This window comes from Zea mays, chromosome 4 (assembly GCF_902167145.1).
Source record: "Zea mays cultivar B73 chromosome 4, Zm-B73-REFERENCE-NAM-5.0, whole genome shotgun sequence".
Lineage (NCBI taxonomy): Eukaryota > Viridiplantae > Streptophyta > Magnoliopsida > Poales > Poaceae > Zea > Zea mays.
Genome location: NC_050099.1, coordinates 40,971,413 through 40,993,041, shown reverse-complemented (window position 1 = coordinate 40,993,041; position 21,629 = coordinate 40,971,413). Strand labels below are relative to the sequence as shown.

Sequence of the window (21,629 nt, the reverse complement as noted above, 5' to 3'; positions counted from 1 at the left end):
GATACAAGACTTTGATATATTGCATTGCATGAATAATTTTTTATAAGTATCTAGTGTTCGGAGAACCACAATATAGTATATCTAGGTTGTACATGCCCTTATATGTGAAGCTAAAAAGCCTAGTTTTGTGGATTTTTGTAGCTTCCAGCTTTAGGAAGCTAATAACATCATTAAAAATTTATCATTGGTTTCGTCCGGTTGCTGCCTATGTAGCAAATCAAATAAGACCTTAGATCCGTCTATTTATGAATAATAAAATTAAGTGTCTACAAACTACTGAATAAAACTTTTCTAGAGCGAATGTTTTATTTATATTTTATTTTGTTACTTATGATATAATAGTATTAAAAACAACTTTATAAAACTCTCTATCATGACTAACCCTATTAGATGTCGCAAAGCCCAAAAATATGCTCCTAACGGGGAGAGTGAGAGAAATATGCTCCCACTAATATTTCTTCCAAACGAGATTGGTAGATCGTTAATTACAATCATTCCCTCAATCCTTTGGTTGGAACATCTGTAAAGTTGTTTTTGATGATTACTCACTTATTGGCCTTTTATGGAATCAACAAGAACATCCTTTTTGGATCAAAAGTTTCATCTAGTTGTTGCCTATGCAGCAAATCAAATGTGTGTTCTTGTTGGACTTCATCTTTATTCACATTGTTTTGGATTTACCTTTGATATTCAGAGAGCCAAGGCTTAGCGGGCACATCATAGGTTCCAAAGTTTTCGATTTTGTTTGAAGCTTGGGGGAGCAAACTATTTTGGTTTATTCATCTTGCTTGTTATGTTCCCGCTCATTGGCCTTTGATTTTTAACCATATTTGGCAACATTACCTATCAAAGTCGATGACACTTTCTAAGAGGATGACCTTGTTCTTGTTGCGAGTCTATGTTCATCCTAGCTAGATGGTACTTGTTTGGACTTTAGTGGAGGAGGATATGAGCTCTTTTGGGAGGTGAAAAGGGAAGAGGAGACTGCTCTCTTCTAGGGGTGAAGATGGAGGATGAGAATAATCTTTTTAGGCGGTTGAGGGGGAGGTGGAGGCCTAGGTAGTGATGGTGCCTTATGAGGTGTCAATTCATCATGATCGTCATCCTCACTCGAAGATGGTTGGTCAACAAATTGTATGTATTGTTTATGCCAGACCACAATAGTCCACCTGTTTTGGTCAAGATGTAGTATGTCTTCCTCGACAGGGTAATCAATTAATGTGACTTCTTTGCCAGCATCTTATTAATGCTGGCTCTTGTGTACCCAAGGTAATTTGTAGACCCTAAATCATTCCTTTTGTAGTAGGCTTGGCCTTGTTGATTGGCACCTTGCTAGTTGTCCACTGCTGGGACATCACTATAGGAGATTTTCATTTTTGGTGGCTATCCGCCGCCGAAAATAAGCCATTTGTCACCGATGTGTTCAATGATGTTATCTAGCAATGGACTACATTTGCCTCTTTGTCATGTAGTGGGTCGATCTATGCTATTACGATCCTTGAGCATTAGTGAAAGTAGCCTAGAGGGGGGGTGAATAGGCTACACCTGAAAATTTTCACTAAAAACTTCGAAATAGGTTAAATCAAAGTTGCACGGGTGCAAGCCGGTTCAGTCGATTTTAATCCCAACTGAACAAGGTTGAACCCACTCAACTTGAATTTAGTAATCTATTGAACAAATTCGAAGTAGTAAGAAAACAGCTAAAGATTTGCCCTACACAAGAACTACTTGAATGAATAATATGAACCAACCACCGAATATGAAAGCTTAACAAGAACACACAAGAACACGCGATATATCCCGAGGTTCGGCAACCACCACAAAGGTGTCCTACTCCTCGTTGAGGAACCCACAAAGGGCCGGGTCTTTTCCAACCCTAATCCTCCACAAGCCGACCACAAAGGTCAAGGCAATCTCTTCTCAAATCTGCTCAAGGAGCGGGTGATACAAACTTCTTGGGGTCGTCCACAAATTTGGAGACTCCCAAGCAACCTCTAACCGTCAAGGAACACGAGGTTCCAAGAGTAACAAATCCGCACACGGTCAAGTTTGCAACGAGCTCAAGAACAAGAGAAAGGGAGAATCAAGATGAAATTGACAGCGAGTTCGATCGAGTTCACCTCACACCAAGGGTCCTTCAAATGATTGAAGGAGATGCGATTGCGGGTGTGAGAAGTGAAGTGAATGCTCTTGTTTGAGGGTTGGTCAGCCAAAGATTCGTGGGAGAGGCAGGAGTAAATGAGAGAGAGAGTGTGAGGGGGGTATATAAGGGATCCCCCAAAAGCTGGCAGCCGTTGGGAGAAAGAGGGCAAAAACCGGTTGAACCGGTTTTCAAACCGGTTGAACCGGTTTCTACCAGGGGGATCCCGGTCCACTGGTCTACTCAGCCGGACACTGGACCGGTTTCAAAACCGGCTGAGTAGGGTCAAAATTCGGCTCAACCGGTTTCAGAAAAATATCTGCTCCGACTTTTCTGACAGCTCTGACTGTCAGACAGGTCAGAGCAGAGGTGGCAGGATGAACAGTACCAAAACCGGTTGAACCGGTTTTGGGACCGGTTGAACCGGTTTTGGGGGCTGAAACCAAACTTTGAGAATTTTGAAGAGAACTTAGGTGGAGACTCTGTGGGAAGAGAAATCTGTTTTTCTCAAGAGCATTCATGATTTGGGAAAAATGATCTCAAGGAGTTTTCAAAAGAATTGAACTTGGCTCGTTTCACAACTTACTTAACCGTCGCGGATCCCTCTTAATTGTACGGCGATTCCTATGACTCAAGAATTATAAACTTAGTACCGCCGACGATTCATAGCACTTGGAGCACGCCATTTGATGTGGAATTTTAAATCTGCTGTGCTTTATACTTTTACGCTCGTAGGATCTGTGCTTCTCCTGTCTGTAAAAATACTGTGTACACACTAGGAGCAAACTTGTTAGAATCTTAGTTTGTTTTGTCATTAATCACCAAAACCCTCAATTAGGGTTGATTGCACTTACAATCTCCCCCTTTTTGGTGATTGATGCCAAAACAAACTAGAATGGAAATAATAATTAAAAGTTACAAATACTTGTGATAAAAGTCTTTTGTGTATATGTAGCTCCCCCTAAATATGTGCATGAGTTTTGCGATATTAACATTGACTTGATATGTCAATTTGCAACATATTTAGAGAGAGAGAACAATCAACACCATACACAAAAATGATGAGATATGAAACATAATTGAATATAAAAAGTAAAAGCACATTCAAGCTCATCATTGCATAGCATATGATATGAAAAAGGTCTACAGCTATTACAATAGTGAGAGCTCGTCTCAACACATCATCAAGTGTTTATGGCTCTCAAGCCATGCATGCAGCAAATAGAGTTATTACAGACCAAGAGTTCATTACAAAAATAAAGTACTGAATAGTAAACGTTCTCCCCCTTTTTGGCACCAAGAACCAAAAAAAAGAGAGAGAGACGCGCCAAGCCAAGGATCACCAGTGAGGAGGAGGTTGATGAGGAGCAAAGAGGTGTTGCGCCAGGTCGTAGGCAAAATGTTCCTCTCCAGACTGGGTCGGAGGAGGAGCACTGCCAGACGGGTCCTGGGGCGGAGGGTAAGAGGACGATTGACCCGGATCCCCGCGATATGGGGGCGGGTCAAACTGCTCCGGATCATCAACATAAGTTTCTTCTTCGACGTCATCGGCTGAAGAGAAAGGTACCCCATACGCCTGCTGGTACCACTCATTCACATCTGGAGGAGGAGGGTGAAGAGGTACATCAGGAGAACGAGGGGCGAAGGGAGTACCCATAGCAGAAGCTTGACGACGAAGGTTGTCGTCGGTCTCCCGCTGACGTCGAGCCACCTCATGGACATCTGCAGCAATATTACGGCACATAGAGAAGAAGGACGCAAATCCGTGGGCCAGGCGGGCACCCATCCCACGTCCACGACCTCGACCACGACCACGACCACGTGGTGTGGGAGATCCGCGGCCAGGGGAAGGGCGCGAGGCACCAGCAGCAGCAGCAGCAGCAGCAGCACCGGCAGACGGACCAGCAGATGTAGGACCACGAGAGCTGGAGGGAGCTTTCCTGAGACGCCCAGCTGGATTGTTGGGATCAATCCAGAAGGGAGTGTATGACTGATGTCGAGTGCCTTTCTCAAATCTGAATTGGGTCACGACCTCAATCATCTTCATAATGAATGGGGCATGAAGACACCCCTTCAAAGGAAAGCAAGCTGCATGAATAATCTCCTGCCAAATCATGTCAAAGACATTAATCCTTTCTGAGCTGTTTGGTTTCATAAAAGAGAGCAAGACTTTGCTCTCCCCAAGTATGTTCATCTGATTTCCCCCTTTAGGAATGAGGGTCATCCTGCAGAGAGAGTTGATATAGCGATAATACTTGTGAATGTTGGTTGACTCCCAATACTTTCCAGACTCAGACAAATGAAGGTCCTTGGCTTCATCTTTTGTGGGCTGACGGTAATCATGAATCTTAATCCTGTCTCCAGCTATATCCTCGTCAGTAAAACCAAGAATGTGAGCAAATCTACGATAGCTCACCTTGTACCAACTACCTTCAATGAAGAAGTTCAGGTAGGGGTAGTTGTAATGGCTCTCCTCATCAGCCAGCTTTATCCAGAGAGTGGAATAAAATTGTGCAATCACTTCATCATTCCAATCATATTGGAATGTCATGATGTTCTTCATTTGCTTCCTTTCACAGGCCCTCAGTGCCTGTGACATCTCTGGGTCTCCAATTGCTTCGCAACCCTCCCAGTTAATGTAACGTTGATGAAGGATGGGCTGATGCTTCTTGGGTAGAATAACTGAATTATAGAAATCAACATGGTGAAGAGTCCAGAAACGATTTCCATCGATCCTGGCATCGCGAATACGCAATACCGGATTTTGGAAACGCAGATCCTGGAGAAGTGCAGACCCTCCACTGGCCGTGAAGTCCGTGACTGGCTCATTGCCAGCACGCCGAGCTTCAGCCCGGTGAAGCACCAAGCCGCGAATCACAGGAGCCGACGCCGGGGGAAGATCAACCTCATCGTCCTTCCCACCGTCATCGTCACTTGCAGGCTCCCACGCCTGCGGATTCGTGGCAGGTCGAGACCTACCGGAGGGAGTCCGGGAAGTCCGACCCCGAGCACTTTGAGACCCGGAGGCCTCAGTACCCGGCATGACATTTCCACATCCGCGCCCTCGCTTGGATCGAGAGCGAGGAGGGGTATCACCATGGATCTCTTGTTCATCTGAAGAGTCGGATTCTACCACTGCTGGGTTCCTTCGTCGCACCATTCTAAGAAATAAGAGATAGAACCTATGATGAGCAAGGATCAACCACATTTGAGAAGAAACGAAGAAGAGATTGAAACATGTACTTCAACCGTTCATATGAGCGGTTCAACTACAATGAACAATATCAAATCGCTAATCTCAAACAGTGTTTGTGACAAAATGAAGATAGCCTAAGTGTTGCAATCACTTAAATCAAAATGTACCCAACGAATAATACATAGGATAATCAAGAATGTGTAGGATCGAGTACACGGAAATAACATAGAACAGTACCTCGATCCGAAGATGGGGTCAAGATCTCCAAACGAGAAGGAGGAAGATGGTGGAAACACGCCGGGAAGAACGGATCTCCAACCACGCTTCCAAACGGGTGAGAGCTCGAGAGAGTTTGGAGAGGAGAGAGGAAAAACAGGAGTGGCGGCGGCGGCTGGAAACGAGGCTGAGAAGGGAAGAGAAGAGAGGGAGGGATATATAAAGGAGAGGAGTCGGCCGCCAGAAAACCGAAAACCGGTTCAACCGGTTTCAAAACCGGTTCAACCGGTTTCGGGTCAGACGGCGCAGTAAAAGCGCGCAGAAAACAGTGTTGACTGCGCGCAAAACCTGGCAGTCTGACAGCACAGACTGCAAGACTGACAGCGCAGACTGCGCAGCTGTCAGCGCAGACTGCGCGAGGACTGACGGCGCGACGGCCAAAACCGGTTCAACCGGTTTTTAGACCGGTTCAACCGGTTTCCACCAGGAAGAAACCGGTTGAGTGGTCTACTCAGCCGGTTTACTCAACCAGAATTCAAATATTGCCCGGAAGGGCTGAAATATCACTTAGCAAATATGACATGAGATATTATAAAGATAAAAATGACATTTCTCAATTCATGTTGCTCAAACAAACAATTTTCAATCATCAAATTTTATCAAAATTTTAGTTATTAAGTCACGTTTCGAGAATCCAAGATATTTAGCTCACTCCTAAGAAAACAAAACCTAGTCTCATCAAGGGGTTTTGTGAAGATATCGGCTAGTTGATTTTCGGTGCTCACATGAAAAAGTTCGATATCTCCTTTGGCTTCATGGTCTCTCAAGAAATGATGTCTAATGTCAATATGTTTAGTTCTAGAGTGTTGCACTGGATTGTTTGCAAGTTTTATGGCACTCTCATTGTCACACAAAAGAGGAATTTTGTTAAACTCACAACCAAAATCTCTAAGGGTTTGCTTCATCCATAGCAACTGTGCACAACATGCCCCAGCGGCTATGTATTCAGCTTCTGCAGTGGAGAGTGCAACACAATTTTGTTTCTTGGAACTCCATGACACTAAGGACCGCCCAAGGAATTGGCAAGTCCCAGTAGTGCTTTTTCGATCTACTTTGCAACCGGCATAATCTGAGTCAGAGTAGCCAAGCAAATCGAAAAAGGAGCCTTTAGGATACCATAATCCTAGGTTTTGGGTGTGGACTAAGTATCTTAGAATTCTCTTAACGGCTACAAGATGGCAGTCTTTAGGATTTGCTTGAAAACGTGCACACATACAAACACTTAACATAATATCAGGCCTAGATGCACACAAGTAAAGCAGTGATCCTATCATTGATCTATATAATTTTTGATCTACAGGTTTACCTTCCTCATTTAGGTCGAGATGTCCATTTGATGACATTGGAGTCTTGGCGTGCTTTGCTTTTTCCATGCCAAACTTCTTGAGCATATCTTGAGTATATTTGGTTTGGCATAGAAAGGTACCTTCCTTGAGTTGTTTGACTTGAAATCCCAGGAAGTACTTAAGCTCGCCCATCATAGACATCTCAAACCTGTTCGTCATTACTTTGCTAAACTCTTCACAAAATTTTTCATTAGTACTACCAAATATAATGTCATCAACATATATTTGGCACACAAATAATTCATTATCAACTTTTCGAGTAAACAGAGTAGTGTCAGCTTTTCCTATTGTAAACCCATTTTTAATTAGAAAATCTTTAAGACAATCATACCAAGCTCTAGGGGCTTGTTTAAGCCCGTAGAGTGCCTTGTGAAGAAGATAAACATGATTTGGCTTCTTCGGGTCTTCGAAGCCCGGTGGTTGCTCCACATATACTCTTTCTTGTAGTGGTCCATTTAGAAAAGCGCTCTTGACATCCATTTGATATAGCTTGAAATCATGGTTAGTAGCATAGGCAATTAATATTCTAATTGATTCTAACCTTGCTACCGGCGCATATGTTTCACCAAAGTCAAGTCCTTCCACTTGAGTATAGCCTTGGGCAACCAACCTTGCCTTGTTTCTTGTAACAACACCATTTTCATCTTGCTTGTTCCTAAAGACCCATTTAGTCCCAATCACATTCTGTTTGGGTCTTTGGACTAAGGACCAGACTTCATTCCTAGTGAAGTTGTTCAACTCCTCTTGCATCGCAGTTATCCAATCCGGATCACCCAATGCTTCTTCAACCTTAAGTGGCTCAAGAGAGGAAACAAACGAGTAAAATTCACAAAAATTAGCTAAACGAGATCGAGTCGTTACCCCTCTCCTGATGCTACCCAGGATGTTGTCCACCGGATGATCCCTTTGAATTGAATGATGGACTCTTGGATGAGGCGCTGATGGATATCTTTGTATTGGCTCTTCCTCATCAGCTACTTGATCACGAGGCACTTCACCATCAATATTTTCTTGTTCATCTTCTACCACTGTTGGCATCCTTTGATGATTTTCTTCGTGGTTTGGATGACTTGAGGTTGATGGGTTTGCTTGGGTGGAGACATTGTCACCCACCACCCTTGCACCCACATCAACTACCTCATTGGTCATCCACAAGGTTCCTTCTTCATCATCCCTTTCTTGAGGTCTCACCTCACCTATGGCAAGTTTCTTTATGGCCTCACAAGGTAGTTTTTCATTTCCTGCAGTGTCATTAGAAACATGCCCTTGCGAGCCATTAGACTCATCAAATGTCACGTCTGTCGCTATTTCAACAAGACCGGTGGAATTGTTGAAAACACGATATCCATGAGCATTTGATGCATAACCAAGCAAGAAACCCTCGTCCACTCTAGGAGCAAACTTTGAGCTCTTGACTTTCTTGTTAAGAATAAAGCATTTACAACCGAATACTCTGAAATAATCAACTTTAGGTTTGTTATCAGTGAGAAGCTCATAGGCAGTCTTTTTGTAGATCTTATGAAGATAGAGGCGGTTGATTGCATGACAGGCGGTGTTGACCGCCTCTGCCCAGAAGTTGTCAGGTGTCTTGTATTCATCCAACATGGTTCTTGCAGCTTCAATTAGAGTCCGGTTCTTTCTTTCCACAACACCATTTTGTTGTGGAGTGTAAGGCACCGAGAACTCATGCTTGATTCCCTCTTCTCCTAAGAATTCTTCGACACCCGTGTTCTTGAATTCCGTCCCATTATCGCTTCTCACTTTCTTGATTTTGAGCTCAAATTCATTTTGAGCTCTCCTCATGAATTTCTTTAGGATTTCTTGAGTTTCACCTTTGTCACTCAAAAAGAAAACCCAAGTGAATCGAGAAAAATCATCAACAATAACTAAACCATACTTACTACCACCAATGCTAATGTAGGCCACAGGTCCGAAGAGGTCCATGTGAAGAAGCTCCAATGGCCTCTTTGTTGTGACCACATTCTTTGATTGATGTGGGACTCCATGTTGCTTTCCTGCTTGGCATGCGCCACAAACCCTATCTTTCTCAAATACAACATTTGTTAGTCCAATGATGTGATTATCCTTTTGAAGTTTGGCCAAATTCCTCATACCGACATGGGCTAGCCGGCGATGCCATAGCCAACCCTTGTCGGATTTTGCCACTAAACAAGTCTCAGGCGTCACTTTACTTGTTGTGAAATCAACAAGATAAAGCTTACCCTTCAAGCGACCTGTAAAGGCAACTGAGGAGTCCTCCCTTCTAAGGATTTTCACATCCACATCCGAAAATAAGCAATTATAACCCATTCCACAAAGTTGTGAAACGGACAACAAATTATAGCTCAAGGAATCTACTAATAAAACATTTGAAAGTGATTGTTGGTCAGAGATAGGAATTTTACCAATACCAATCACCTTACTCTTGCCACTATCTCCAAACACAATTTCTTGTGCTTCTTGAGTTAGTTGCAATGAATGAAACATGTCTTTCTCCCCGGTCATGTGATTTGTACATCCACTGTCAAGCACCCAACTTGACCCACCAGAGGAGTAGACCTGCAAAACAAGTTTAGGCTATACTTTTAGGTACCCAAATTGAATTGGGTCCTACAGTGTTAGTTATAGCCTTGGGTACCCACACACTTCTTTTCATGACTTTTTGTTTAGTGTAGGCACCCACATATTTCACAACCAATTTCCCTGAATCCCAAGTTAACATATAATCACAAAGATATGAGTGGGAAATGGGAGCATTAGATTTTTGTCCACTTGAGGATCCCACTTCCTTCATCTTACTCTTTGTGGAACTCAAGTTAACCTTTACCTGAGATGACTTGTCATTTGAGGAGTGAATCCTCCCCAAGGCATCATATAGAGTGGTTCCCTCTATGAACTTGGGGGATCTCCACCCCTTATGCACTGTGCTAGGGTTTTCCTTGGATGAGTTGAACCCAAGCCCCCTTCTACCCTTGTTGGGCTTAAGGGACTTGTACTTGGGTTCAACTTTCTTTAACCCATCATTGCTAGAGCATCTTTTCAAAATTTCTTTGACCTTCACCTGTGAGCTATGCTTCCTTGCATGGTTAGTTAGACAACAAGAAGCATGATATTTGACACAATGCTTGCAAGAATTATCATTAGAGCTAGACTTAGATTCAAAAACTAAAGTGGGGGCATTGATGTTCTTGCAACTTTCAAGTTGCACTTGAAGTTCTTGATTTTGAACATTCATGCTTGACATGCTTGATTCAAGTGCACTCTTTTCATTTGCAAGATTATCAATAGAGGTTTTCAAGTTAGTTACTTCTATATCTTTATTGTGAATCAACTCTTGAAGCTCTAAGTTTCTTTCCTTTTCAAGGATAAGCAAGTCTTCTTGAGCATCAAGAGTTGCCTTTCTTTTATCTAGTTTTTCCATTAATTTTGTGATAACATTGTATCCATTTAAGCCAAATTCTTTAATCATTTTATTTTTCATGACAATTTGATCATTATCATCATCATTTGAAAAATCATTACTAAACAAAGTTACCTTATCTCCCTTTGCCATGAGACAAGTTGGAATGTAGGAGTCGTCTTCAAGGTTGGTGAAGAGTTGCGCGCTTGAAGTAGATTGGATGGCCACATTTGCCACCACTTCCTCTTCCTCGGAGCTAGAACTCTCATCATCGGAGTTCCATTCTTCACCAATATGAGCTTGTCCATACTTCTTCTTTTTGAAGTATCCCTTGGTCTTGCCTCCCTTTTTAAACTTATCCTTCTTGTATTCCTTCTTGGCTTCTTGTTCCTTCTTGTTAGGACAATCCGCTATGAAATGACCGGTTTGGCCACATTCATAGCATGCCCTCTTCTTTCCTTTCCTTTGGAACTTGTCATTCTTCCTTACAAATTTCTTGAAAGTTTTGATGAACATAGCTGTGTCTTCATCACTTGAGCTATCTTCATCACTTGAGGTCTCGACCACTTTCTTTGCTTTGTGGTCTTTGCTCTTCTTGAGATTGTCTTGTTCATTTGTGATCAAGGCATGAGAGTCTCTTGTCTTGATGGGGGCTTCCTCGGACTCGTGTTGTTGAATTTTTGCAAATAGTTGATGAGGCGTCATATCCTCATAATCATCACGATCCCTTATCATCCTTGCAAGACTTTTATCTTTCTCTTTATAAGCTCTCATGAACAATCTTGTGACCTTGGAGTCACTCCAATCTTCACTCCCAAGTACTCTTATTTTGTTGACCAATACCATCAATCGATCAAAGAGTGATTGGAGCGACTCACCCTTTGTCCAATCATACCTTGCAAGCTCACTTTCCAAAGCTTCAACTCTATGTCTTTTAGCTTTGGGATCTCCTTCATGTGACATTCTAAGAATGTTCCAAATGTCACGAGCATCTTCTCTTCCTTGAACTTTCCGGTATTCTTCCGGACAAAGGCTTCCTTTGATTATGCTCACTGCTTGAGCATTTCGATGAACCTCTTGCATCATTTCCGGAGTCATCTCTTCTCCTTGGGCGGGCTTATACATACCTACATTAACAATCTCCCAAAGACTAGGATGCACACCGATTAAATGCGACTTCATCTTGTCGGCCCACTCATCATAGTTCAACTCACTAAGAGTTGGTAACTTTCCAAGTGGGGCGGAAGAGAAGTTGGGAATATAATTTCTAGAGTAATCGAATTGAACTTTACTAAAGTCATTACCTTTGCTTTTGGTAGATGATCCTTCGGTGTTGAGACTTACCTTGCTCAATACCTTAGACACCAAAAGATCCACTAGATCGTCATTATAATCAAATGTTCCCTTACCTTTACCTTCTTCGGCCTTTCTTCTTGTTTCCTCTTCTTCGGCCTTTTTCCTAGCATCTTCCTCTTTCATTTTGAGGAACATTTTCTCGGCAATCTTCATGGCGAGGTCGAGGACCTTGGGGTCCACTTCCTCACCGGTAGATGTGACGGGGATTTCCTCGAGAAGAGGATCCACATGGTCCCGTTGTGTAGACATGATCGTTTCCTCACGCGGTTAAGCGTAAAATGAGGCACGAAGCTCTGATACCAATTGAAAGTAGCCTAGAGGGGGGGTGAATAGGCTACACCTGAAAATTTTCACTAAAAACTTCGAAATAGGTTAAATCAAAGTTGCACGGGTGCAAGCCGGTTCAGTCGATTTTAATCCCAACTGAACAAGGTTGAACCCACTCAACTTGAATTTAGTAATCTATTGAACAAATTCGAAGTAGTAAGAAAACAGCTAAAGATTTGCCCTACACAAGAACTACTTGAATGAATAATATGAACCAACCACCGAATATGAAAGCTTAACAAGAACACACAAGAACACGCGATATATCCCGAGGTTCGGCAACCACCACAAAGGTGTCCTACTCCTCGTTGAGGAACCCACAAAGGGCCGGGTCTTTTCCAACCCTAATCCTCCACAAGCCGACCACAAAGGTCAAGGCAATCTCTTCTCAAATCTGCTCAAGGAGCGGGTGATACAAACTTCTTGGGGTCGTCCACAAATTTGGAGACTCCCAAGCAACCTCTAACCGTCAAGGAACACGAGGTTCCAAGAGTAACAAATCCGCACACGGTCAAGTTTGCAACGAGCTCAAGAACAAGAGAAAGGGAGAATCAAGATGAAATTGACAGCGAGTTCGATCGAGTTCACCTCACACCAAGGGTCCTTCAAATGATTGAAGGAGATGCGATTGCGGGTGTGAGAAGTGAAGTGAATGCTCTTGTTTGAGGGTTGGTCAGCCAAAGATTCGTGGGAGAGGCAGGAGTAAATGAGAGAGAGAGTGTGAGGGGGGTATATAAGGGATCCCCCAAAAGCTGGCAGCCGTTGGGAGAAAGAGGGCAAAAACCGGTTGAACCGGTTTTCAAACCGGTTGAACCGGTTTCTACCAGGGGGATCCCGGTCCACTGGTCTACTCAGCCGGACACTGGACCGGTTTCAAAACCGGCTGAGTAGGGTCAAAATTCGGCTCAACCGGTTTCAGAAAAATATCTGCTCCGACTTTTCTGACAGCTCTGACTGTCAGACAGGTCAGAGCAGAGGTGGCAGGATGAACAGTACCAAAACCGGTTGAACCGGTTTTGGGACCGGTTGAACCGGTTTTGGGGGCTGAAACCAAACTTTGAGAATTTTGAAGAGAACTTAGGTGGAGACTCTGTGGGAAGAGAAATCTGTTTTTCTCAAGAGCATTCATGATTTGGGAAAAATGATCTCAAGGAGTTTTCAAAAGAATTGAACTTGGCTCGTTTCACAACTTACTTAACCGTCGCGGATCCCTCTTAATTGTACGGCGATTCCTATGACTCAAGAATTATAAACTTAGTACCGCCGACGATTCATAGCACTTGGAGCACGCCATTTGATGTGGAATTTTAAATCTGCTGTGCTTTATACTTTTACGCTCGTAGGATCTGTGCTTCTCCTGTCTGTAAAAATACTGTGTACACACTAGGAGCAAACTTGTTAGAATCTTAGTTTGTTTTGTCATTAATCACCAAAACCCTCAATTAGGGTTGATTGCACTTACAATTAGTCTCATCCCGTTGGAGTAGGCTTGGAATGTGCGAAGTGAATGTTTTGTAGAGCTACCTAAATTTGGGATTCCCCTCTTGCTTCAATGGATGCTTCCATCATAGCTTTAATGGATCGTGCTCTAATGAAGAAGGGACTCAAACCCCAATGAAGAGAAATTCATTCAGCGTATATAACCAGAACATGAATGTATCGGTATTCATGCTCTAAGAAGTGAAGGCCCTCTCTGAGGAGGGGAGGCCTTTGCTCGATTGAATAAACTCGTCTCTTCGCAGTTAGTATGTCGGGTTACTCAAATCCTAACAATATTCAACATTTAAATGTCAAAATTCTATTATATTTCTTTATCCACTTCTATGTAACTAACTAATCGAATACGAAACTATCAATATCTGGTTTGCAGCCCTCTTGTTTTTAGAAAAGCCCCGCAACAACGTATGATGTATGGTTCTAGTTTATATACATGCATGCACATACACTTACCCTATATGAACACAACCACAAATGTCACCTCTATGAGCATCTTCAAAGGTATGAGTCAATAGGTCTCAAAATTAATGAAGTTACTACATGCACCTCGCTACGAACGACTATACCCTATATGAACACAACCACAAGTGTCACCTCTATGAGCATCTTCAAAGGTATGAGTCAATAGGTCTCAAAATTAATGAAGTTACTACATGCACCTCGCTACGAACAACTATATCACCTACGACTACACTAATAACGTCATCGAATTTTAAGATAAATTTAGAATTATGAGAATCAAGTCGATAATTTAGAGCTTGGTGGACAAGTTCCACTGTATGTGACCCTTCTTCAAGAAGAAATGATGTTTTTTTCTAATAAATGTGCTATTATACTTGTAATATATAGTATATCATGGATGCTCATGCCTCATGGCAGTTAGCCGCTGTCGACGGTTTGCCGAGTGCCTTTATTTGTTGAAGGTTAGACACTCGGTAAAAAAACTGTTTATCGAGTGCCCTTCTTTGTCAAGTGCATGACGCTAGACAAAAAGTCTTTTTGCCAAGTGTTTTCTTTGTCGAGAGCACGACACTCACAAATTGTCTCTTTGTCGAAAGCTTTTTTTCCCGAGTACCCATTGTTTTGCTCTCGGCAAAATTATATCCACTCAGCAAAGAACACGTTTGTCTCTCGTAGTGAGTCATTAATGGAGTGTTTGGTTTGAGGAATGATGTAGTCCATCATCTTCTTACTTCTCACTTTTTTGTTTGGTTTGTGGAATGGAGTGAGTTAATCCATCACCACATCATTCCTTATAGTTAGTTGTTTAGTACTAATATGTGGAATGGAGTCACCCCACCAAATTTGAGGAATAGACCCATGATGCACCACTTCATTTTGAATAGAGTGATTCATCAAACCAAACACCTCATAAGCAATCAAACACCTCATAAGCAATCGTAGTTTTGCTAGTCAATAGTCCATAAACATGCATACTCAAGTCATACATGGCTGCATGCATAGTTTACTTATGTGCCAGAAGTGACCTCTAGCTCTTCTTAGTCAGCACAACACCGGTAACGTCATGAGGTCTACTACGTGCACACGCTTGCGTGTTTATCTCTTGAGCGAGAAAGCTTAAAAATGACATTGACGAAGTCGCGCCACCACCCAAAAACCAAGATACCTTCAGGCCGGCGTCGACCGTCGAGCAGGAGGAAGTCTGTCAAGGTCGCCATCGAGCTGAGCAGGTCAAGATACCCGTGTTTGCATGTGGCAAAGGTCAAGGTGGTGACTACGGTGACTACCACCAGACAACACACACTTTAGCGTTTATGTTTAAAAATAAACAATAATTATATTTAATAAATATCTCAATATCTATTTACATGATATAAAACAACCATACACACTTTAGTGTTTAAAAATAAACAATAATTATATTTAATAAATATCTCAATATATATTTACATGACATAAAACAACCATATCAAAGCAGGACAACCGGCTAGTCTATGATTACGTTTGTGGCGTGAGACTGGTTTATACGGTTATACCACTTCATCACAAAGAGCTGAGCTTGAGTGATATAGATGCCACTCTCTCTCAAGTCTCAACTCCATAGCCCCAAATCAACAAGGGCTACCAATTATCAGCTGTAAGTTTCTAAAACTCAGAATTAGTTACGACACCACTTACTCACAATCACTCCGCACCACACATACTAAGCCATAAAGACTCCAACAAAGTTCAGTTCAATGGGTGTCCTTAGAGCTTATACCACTTCTCACACAGCAGGTCGAGCTGGACAGGAAAGAAGAGGCCCATGATCTCGATATCAGGAAGCATCACATAAGAGTTTTCACTTTCCAGCTTGCTTATGTCAAAAAACACATACATCCTAGATAGTAAAGGTGCGGAGGGAAGTAATAGATCTGAGCACGTTATTTTGTGCTATGAAGCTACAGTGTCGTAAATCGAAAAGGGAATAACCGCAATTTTTTTTGATTGTGTCGGAAAACATATATCTGCTAGCACTTGCAGCTCAAAACCAAGCATGGCAATCGACAACTACAGGCTATGGCTTTGCAACGATGTGGAACCAGACAATGCAATTCTCAGGGCTGCAACCGTTGCGCTTCAGAAACCGTGCTGATCCGCACGGCGAAATTCCTTGAAACAAGCTGAAAGACTCATTTTCTAAGTGCGTTCATCCTGTCCCTCAGGTAATACAGCTTAGCTCTCCTGACTTTCTTCCTGTCCAATACCTTGATTTCTTTGATGTTTGGCGAGTAACTGAGCAAAAAAAAAAAGAAGGGAAAGTCACATCAAGAAAATAGTTGACAGCTAATTAGAAGAAATCAAGAAACACATGTGGCTATTCAACAAGAATGAAAGATGACAGATAAAGTGCAGATTTCCATTCAAACCATAAAATAAAATCTGGTGCAATCTCAAGACAATTTACTGAATCTAGTATTGTATATGCAGTCATATGTAATGATATCTTTCCATGCATGGTTAAGCTAGCTCAAGAAAATAGTCCGAGCAAATAGTTGACAGCTAATTAGAAGGAACCAAGATGCGGATGTGGCTATTCGACAAAAATGAAAGATAAGAACGGTAAACCATAAAACAAAATTTGGTGCAAATCTCAAGTCGATCTAGTATTGTTTATGCAGTCATATGTAGCGTTATCTTTCCATGTATGGTTAAGCTAGCTCTAATTCTAAATATTAAAAGTTGAATGATGAACAAAGCACAAAGATCCTGACAACATTTCTCAATTCTCATCCAGAAACCACACATCTCTATCTAGAGTTTAACTGGCCTTAGTTTATCCGGGGTATATTGTAAAGCTCTGCACAAACAGAGTACAAGAACTCCATGTCAATGATTTCAAGTCTTCCGACTAATCGAGATTAATCGCGATTAGTCGGGCTGGTCGCCTGTTAACAGACGATTAGCCGGACGACTCGATTAGGGAGCCTGGTCGTCCTGAATTCCTGATCGTCCGATTAGTCGACGATAAGGTCGATTAGTCATCCGTTTTCCAGTTTCTGGTCGTTGGTGCTAGGATTTTTGTGTTGGGCTACAAGACCAATGTTTTCACCTATCTACAAGAACATTAAGTTCCGCCTCTCCTCTCCTCTGCTAAAACCCTAAGACTGCCTAAACCCTGCATGTATCCCTCTGCCGGCGGCTGCTCCAGAGGTCCAGATCACCGGCGTCTCCACTCTCCAGCGCTAGTGATCCCCTTTGCCCGAACTCCCGATCACCGGGAACTGCTCGCCTGCTCCAGTCACATGCACCTCTCTGCCTGCTCCAGTCACATACGCCCCTCTGCCTACTCGCCTGCTCCACAGCTACAGTGCAGAACTCTATAGTTTAGATCACCGGCGGGCGACGGCTACTCTAGATCACCAGCATCTCCAACACCAGTGACGAGATGAGCTCGTCATCTCAAGGTCCCCCCTGCTCCCTCTCCCCCCATCTCTGTAGTTCTGTTCTAGTTCTAGTTCTGTCTGTGTCTCCCACCAGTGATCAAACACTAATGGTTGTTGCTGCTCTAATCCTAAGCCGACTGCCGATTAGTGACTTGTACCTCTGCCTGTTATTTTGTATATCCTGCTGTATATACCAATATAAGTATAACTACTAGTCTAAAAGGTCTAGGACGACCAGGGACCGACTAGGGGTCGACTAATCACCCTGGTCGTCGCCTAATCGCGACTAGTCGCCTGGTCGGCCCCAGTGTTCGACCAGGCAACTTGAAATCATTGCTCCATGTATGCTATCTTAACGGACAGGGAGAAACGCCCACTAGTAGACAGTAGAAACATGATGTTTAGCGGTTGTTGAATAATTATCAGGTATCAATGAACAAGAAATCAATTTTGGCAACACCACAGCACAAGGGTGTTAAAGAATCCATATAAGAAGCACTTCAACCTCAGCATGATATGTTCCAAAACAAAGCACTGTGTACTAGAAGTACAAATTAGAGTAGAAGAGCACATGTTTGGATTGACTTACAGTGGAAAGACAGACTCGACTCCGACACCAGCCACTAATCTACGCAATCTGAAGGTTGTATTGATCCCGGCGTTGCGCCTTCCTATCACAATCCCCTTCAGCGTCGACTCACGCCGTTTGTTCTCAGGAACTTGCTGTTCATTGGTTCACACCAAGGGGTCAATACCAGAAACATGCCCGTAACAGGGCTGAAGCAGGAACGTGAAGAAAGACATTACCAATCTCATCTGAATGATGCATCCAGGCTGCACATCAGGAATCTCCCTTTCCGAGCGGACCTTTTCGACCGCCTCTTTGTTTAGGATCTGCATAGCCAAAACAACAAGCAGCTTTATTGTTCCTGTGGCGATTTTGTTACTTTTGTGTGATGTAATGTAGTGTAACAATACAGCCCCTGCAAGTACGTGACACTCACTCAGCTTACATACATTCATAATGTGCCTGGCGGTCTTGTCGGGCCTCTTGAACTTGATGCGCGGGGGGTGCTCAACCGCAGGGGAGGTGGAATCGTCCGAATCAGAAGCGACCTCGGCCGCACTCCCCACCGTCGACAGACCCCTCATCGCGACGATAACTTGTGCGCAGAGACCAAAACCGGAGGTGGCCGCGGCAGGAACGAGGCCATCACGCGAAACGGCCCGGCTCTGCACACGTACGGGTTGAACTACCCCGATCGGACGTGTGAACTCGTAAGGCGGCCTGAGGAGTTTGACGGCCACGGATGGCTGCGTCGCACCCGGACCAGCCGCGGCAAGCTCCAGGAGCCTCGCCGCCGCTCCACGGCTTCCGGCTCGGCAGACATTCCGGACCAAACATTGCATCCTGAGTCCCGTGCCATGCGAAGAATTTGCTCAGTAAACCACGGGCGAATCGAATCGAGGCCTTTCAAATTGCTAAATAGCCCTAGGTTAGGGTTTCGGTGCTCAACTTCGCACAGCGAGAAGGGAAGGGAAGGAAAGAGAAGGGGTGGAAGTACCTGGTTGGTGCTCGTCTCCGGCGAAGAGACCACAAGCCTCAGCGTCTGGCTTAGGGCGGCGGCGGGGTCTGGAGCCCTGGAGTGCCACGCGGAGGCGAGGGTTGCCAGCGGACGGGAAGGGTCGTTGGGCAGCGGAAGGGGGAATGCAGCGACGGCCGGCCCAGTTCAGGGTTGTTGGGCGCGCACCCGCACGGGCCCTTCTTCTGGGCTGGTTTCTTTTTCACAAATTCCTTTGGAAATTCCATTTTTTTATTTCTCACCCTTGTAAATTTCCTTTTTGAAACTTAAAAAGACCAAGCTACAATACCAATGCACTAATTCTGAATGCTTACATTTGTTAAGTAACCCTAGTTAGGGTTATGTGGGCAAATAACTGCTATGCCCCTGAGGAGTCTCACATCTCTATATAAGGAACCTGTACACCCCCTCATAAGATAGAGATCAGAAAGAGGCCAGAAGCCCAACCCTATATCCAGTGTCTCGTGTGTTTCCTCTGTCGTGCTTATGGGAAGGGAGACGGGTTCTCTACATCTTCTTGCGTCTCTACTGCTGATGGGAGGGAAGGGAGCGGATCTGGTGATCCGTGGTAACGTAGTTCTCAACACGTTATCAGCACGCTCTACCTCGACGTTGCTGCGAGATTGGATCTGCATCAACTCTCCGTCAATCCGGCAGGTCTCCGGCGTAGCCGAACTGTCCTACGCGACAGTCTTCGATTCCTCTCCTACGCAATACAATGGTGTGTCTTTCTGTATAGATTGAATACATAGTTCGCGGTGATAAAAATGGTGGCGACTCTGCTGGCCACGATGGGGAGATAAGCTCCTGGCCGCCGGAAGCGGATCAGACGCTAAATGGCATGAGTTTCCATTCCAACCAATCGGTGAGGAACCACCCCGCTTGGCTGCATGCAACCTGTACAACGCGGCCACAATCTGTACTACGCAGGCACCAATCTGTTTTTCCAGGAGAAAAAATAGTAACGGGTCACGTACCCATGCAACATGCGTAACGTGGAGCGCGGCCTCGGGCCAGGAGTGGGCCTTGCACGGTCGTCGCGCGCTCCATGTGCTCCCCGGTCAAAGCTGCGGGCAGTTGAGAGCGCTGTGCTCCCGGTCAAATCGGCTGGTAGTTAAACGCTATGCATGTGTGGCACTCGTACTTGCCTACTTGGGAGCAACGTATAAAAAAAGAACTGGAATTGCAATGGTTGCATACTTGCATGCATATGCGCCTCCAGCCTTGCATGTAGACTGACTTGACGCTTGCATGTGTTACTGAGCACGCGATGGTTGGCTTGAAAATCGCCCTAGAAAATTCTGGTTGAATTATTTCGTATATGCTCTATGTTGTTTATTCTATTTATTTTCGGTTACAAATAAAAAATAGAATAAAGTATGTTTTATATTGCGGTTAATTATTTTTCGCAGTAAATAATTAGTAGAAAAATGCATGTTTAAATATGTGAAAATATTTTCATGCACATGATCTGCTTATGCTTATGCATTAATTATGGTATTATTTTTCTGTTTTATTTCCCGTAGTAGATAATTAGCAGAAAAATATTAAAATGCATTTGAAGGTTATGTTGTGTATTTTTATATCGTTCTAAATATTTGTGTTGCGTTGAGCTTTCAGACTCACGGTGAACGATTAAATTGTATAGTGGGTACTCAGACACGCCGATCAGGCTGCGTTGGTAATCGGCTGAGTTATGACATTAGCTGAATATTGACTGCGCCCTGGCAACACGACGCAATATTTGTGTCGTTTGAACTTGGCTGCGTCATGTGATTGCTATGTCGCTCTCTCGCTTAATCGGATCGCTCCCGTTGAGTCGGACCGCCATCGCCGAGTCACACATTTTTCGTGCGCCCTGAAGGCATTGCATGTGTGTCGCAGCTATTGAGTCACAGCTGCGCTTGTTGCGCCTGTTGTGCCTGTTGCGCGTACTTATCGTGTACCCAACTACCAAGCCACAACTGCGTCTGTTGCGCTGGTTACGAAGGTTTGATGTGTTATCGTTGCCCTGATGGCCGCACACGCATTGACGCCAGATACGCTAGAGCTTATACTCGCGTAGATTGTGGTGGGTTGTTCGAGCCCCTAAAGTCACATTATACGCAACTTTCGTAAACAATTTTGTTTGCCTATATATTTTATTTGATAGTGTTGTGTGGCATCATATATTTATATATATCGCCAATGGGCCATAATGACTATATCAAGCTCTATAGTGCTTGAATAATCTAGGAAAATTAAATTGAAATACAATGAAACACAGATAAGTTAATTCTTTGATCTCTCCTCATGCATAAAGTTTTACCCGAAGTAACCCGAAGATATATAATATAATGCATGAAAGCCTTTTTGGCATAGAAGACATCACAAATTGGGATTCTATTAGTAAGCAAAAGGCCTTACCAAATAATTTAAGACTATAAATCTCAGCCATATATTGCTCAACCAGATGTTAGCACATTACTCTCTTTGTCGCTAAATGACATGAAGCAAACTATGAGATAAAAGGACATGTAATCGCCAGCAACACGAAGTTGCGAGTATACCGAGAGGTTATTCTGAGAAAATTTTCACTATGTTGGTGTGAAAACCATAGTGTGTTCCCGTCGAACCACTTT

At 43.5% G+C, this 21,629-nt stretch overlaps 1 protein-coding gene across 2 annotated transcripts; it reads right to left on the bottom strand.

Annotated features, from left to right (window-relative positions):
* Positions 1-15,805: 15,805 nt before the first annotated feature.
* Positions 15,806-19,171, bottom strand: LOC100381882 (50S ribosomal protein L19, chloroplastic-like). Of its 2 annotated transcripts, none has more exons than XM_008679314.4 (5): positions 18,991-19,158; positions 18,443-18,907; positions 18,233-18,319; positions 18,015-18,148; positions 15,806-16,274 (listed from the first exon to the last, which is right to left on the bottom strand). In XM_008679314.4, exons 2-5 carry the CDS (start codon positions 18,833-18,835, stop codon positions 16,172-16,174), a joined length of 717 nt encoding a protein of 238 aa, XP_008677536.1. In that variant the 5' UTR covers positions 18,836-18,907; positions 18,991-19,158; the 3' UTR covers positions 15,806-16,171. The 2 variants fall into 2 exon arrangements, with proteins under 2 accessions (XP_008677536.1, NP_001168135.1); NM_001174664.1 differs by having other exon boundaries at positions 15,828-16,274; positions 18,443-18,836; positions 18,991-19,171.
* Positions 19,172-21,629: the final 2,458 nt, after the last annotated feature.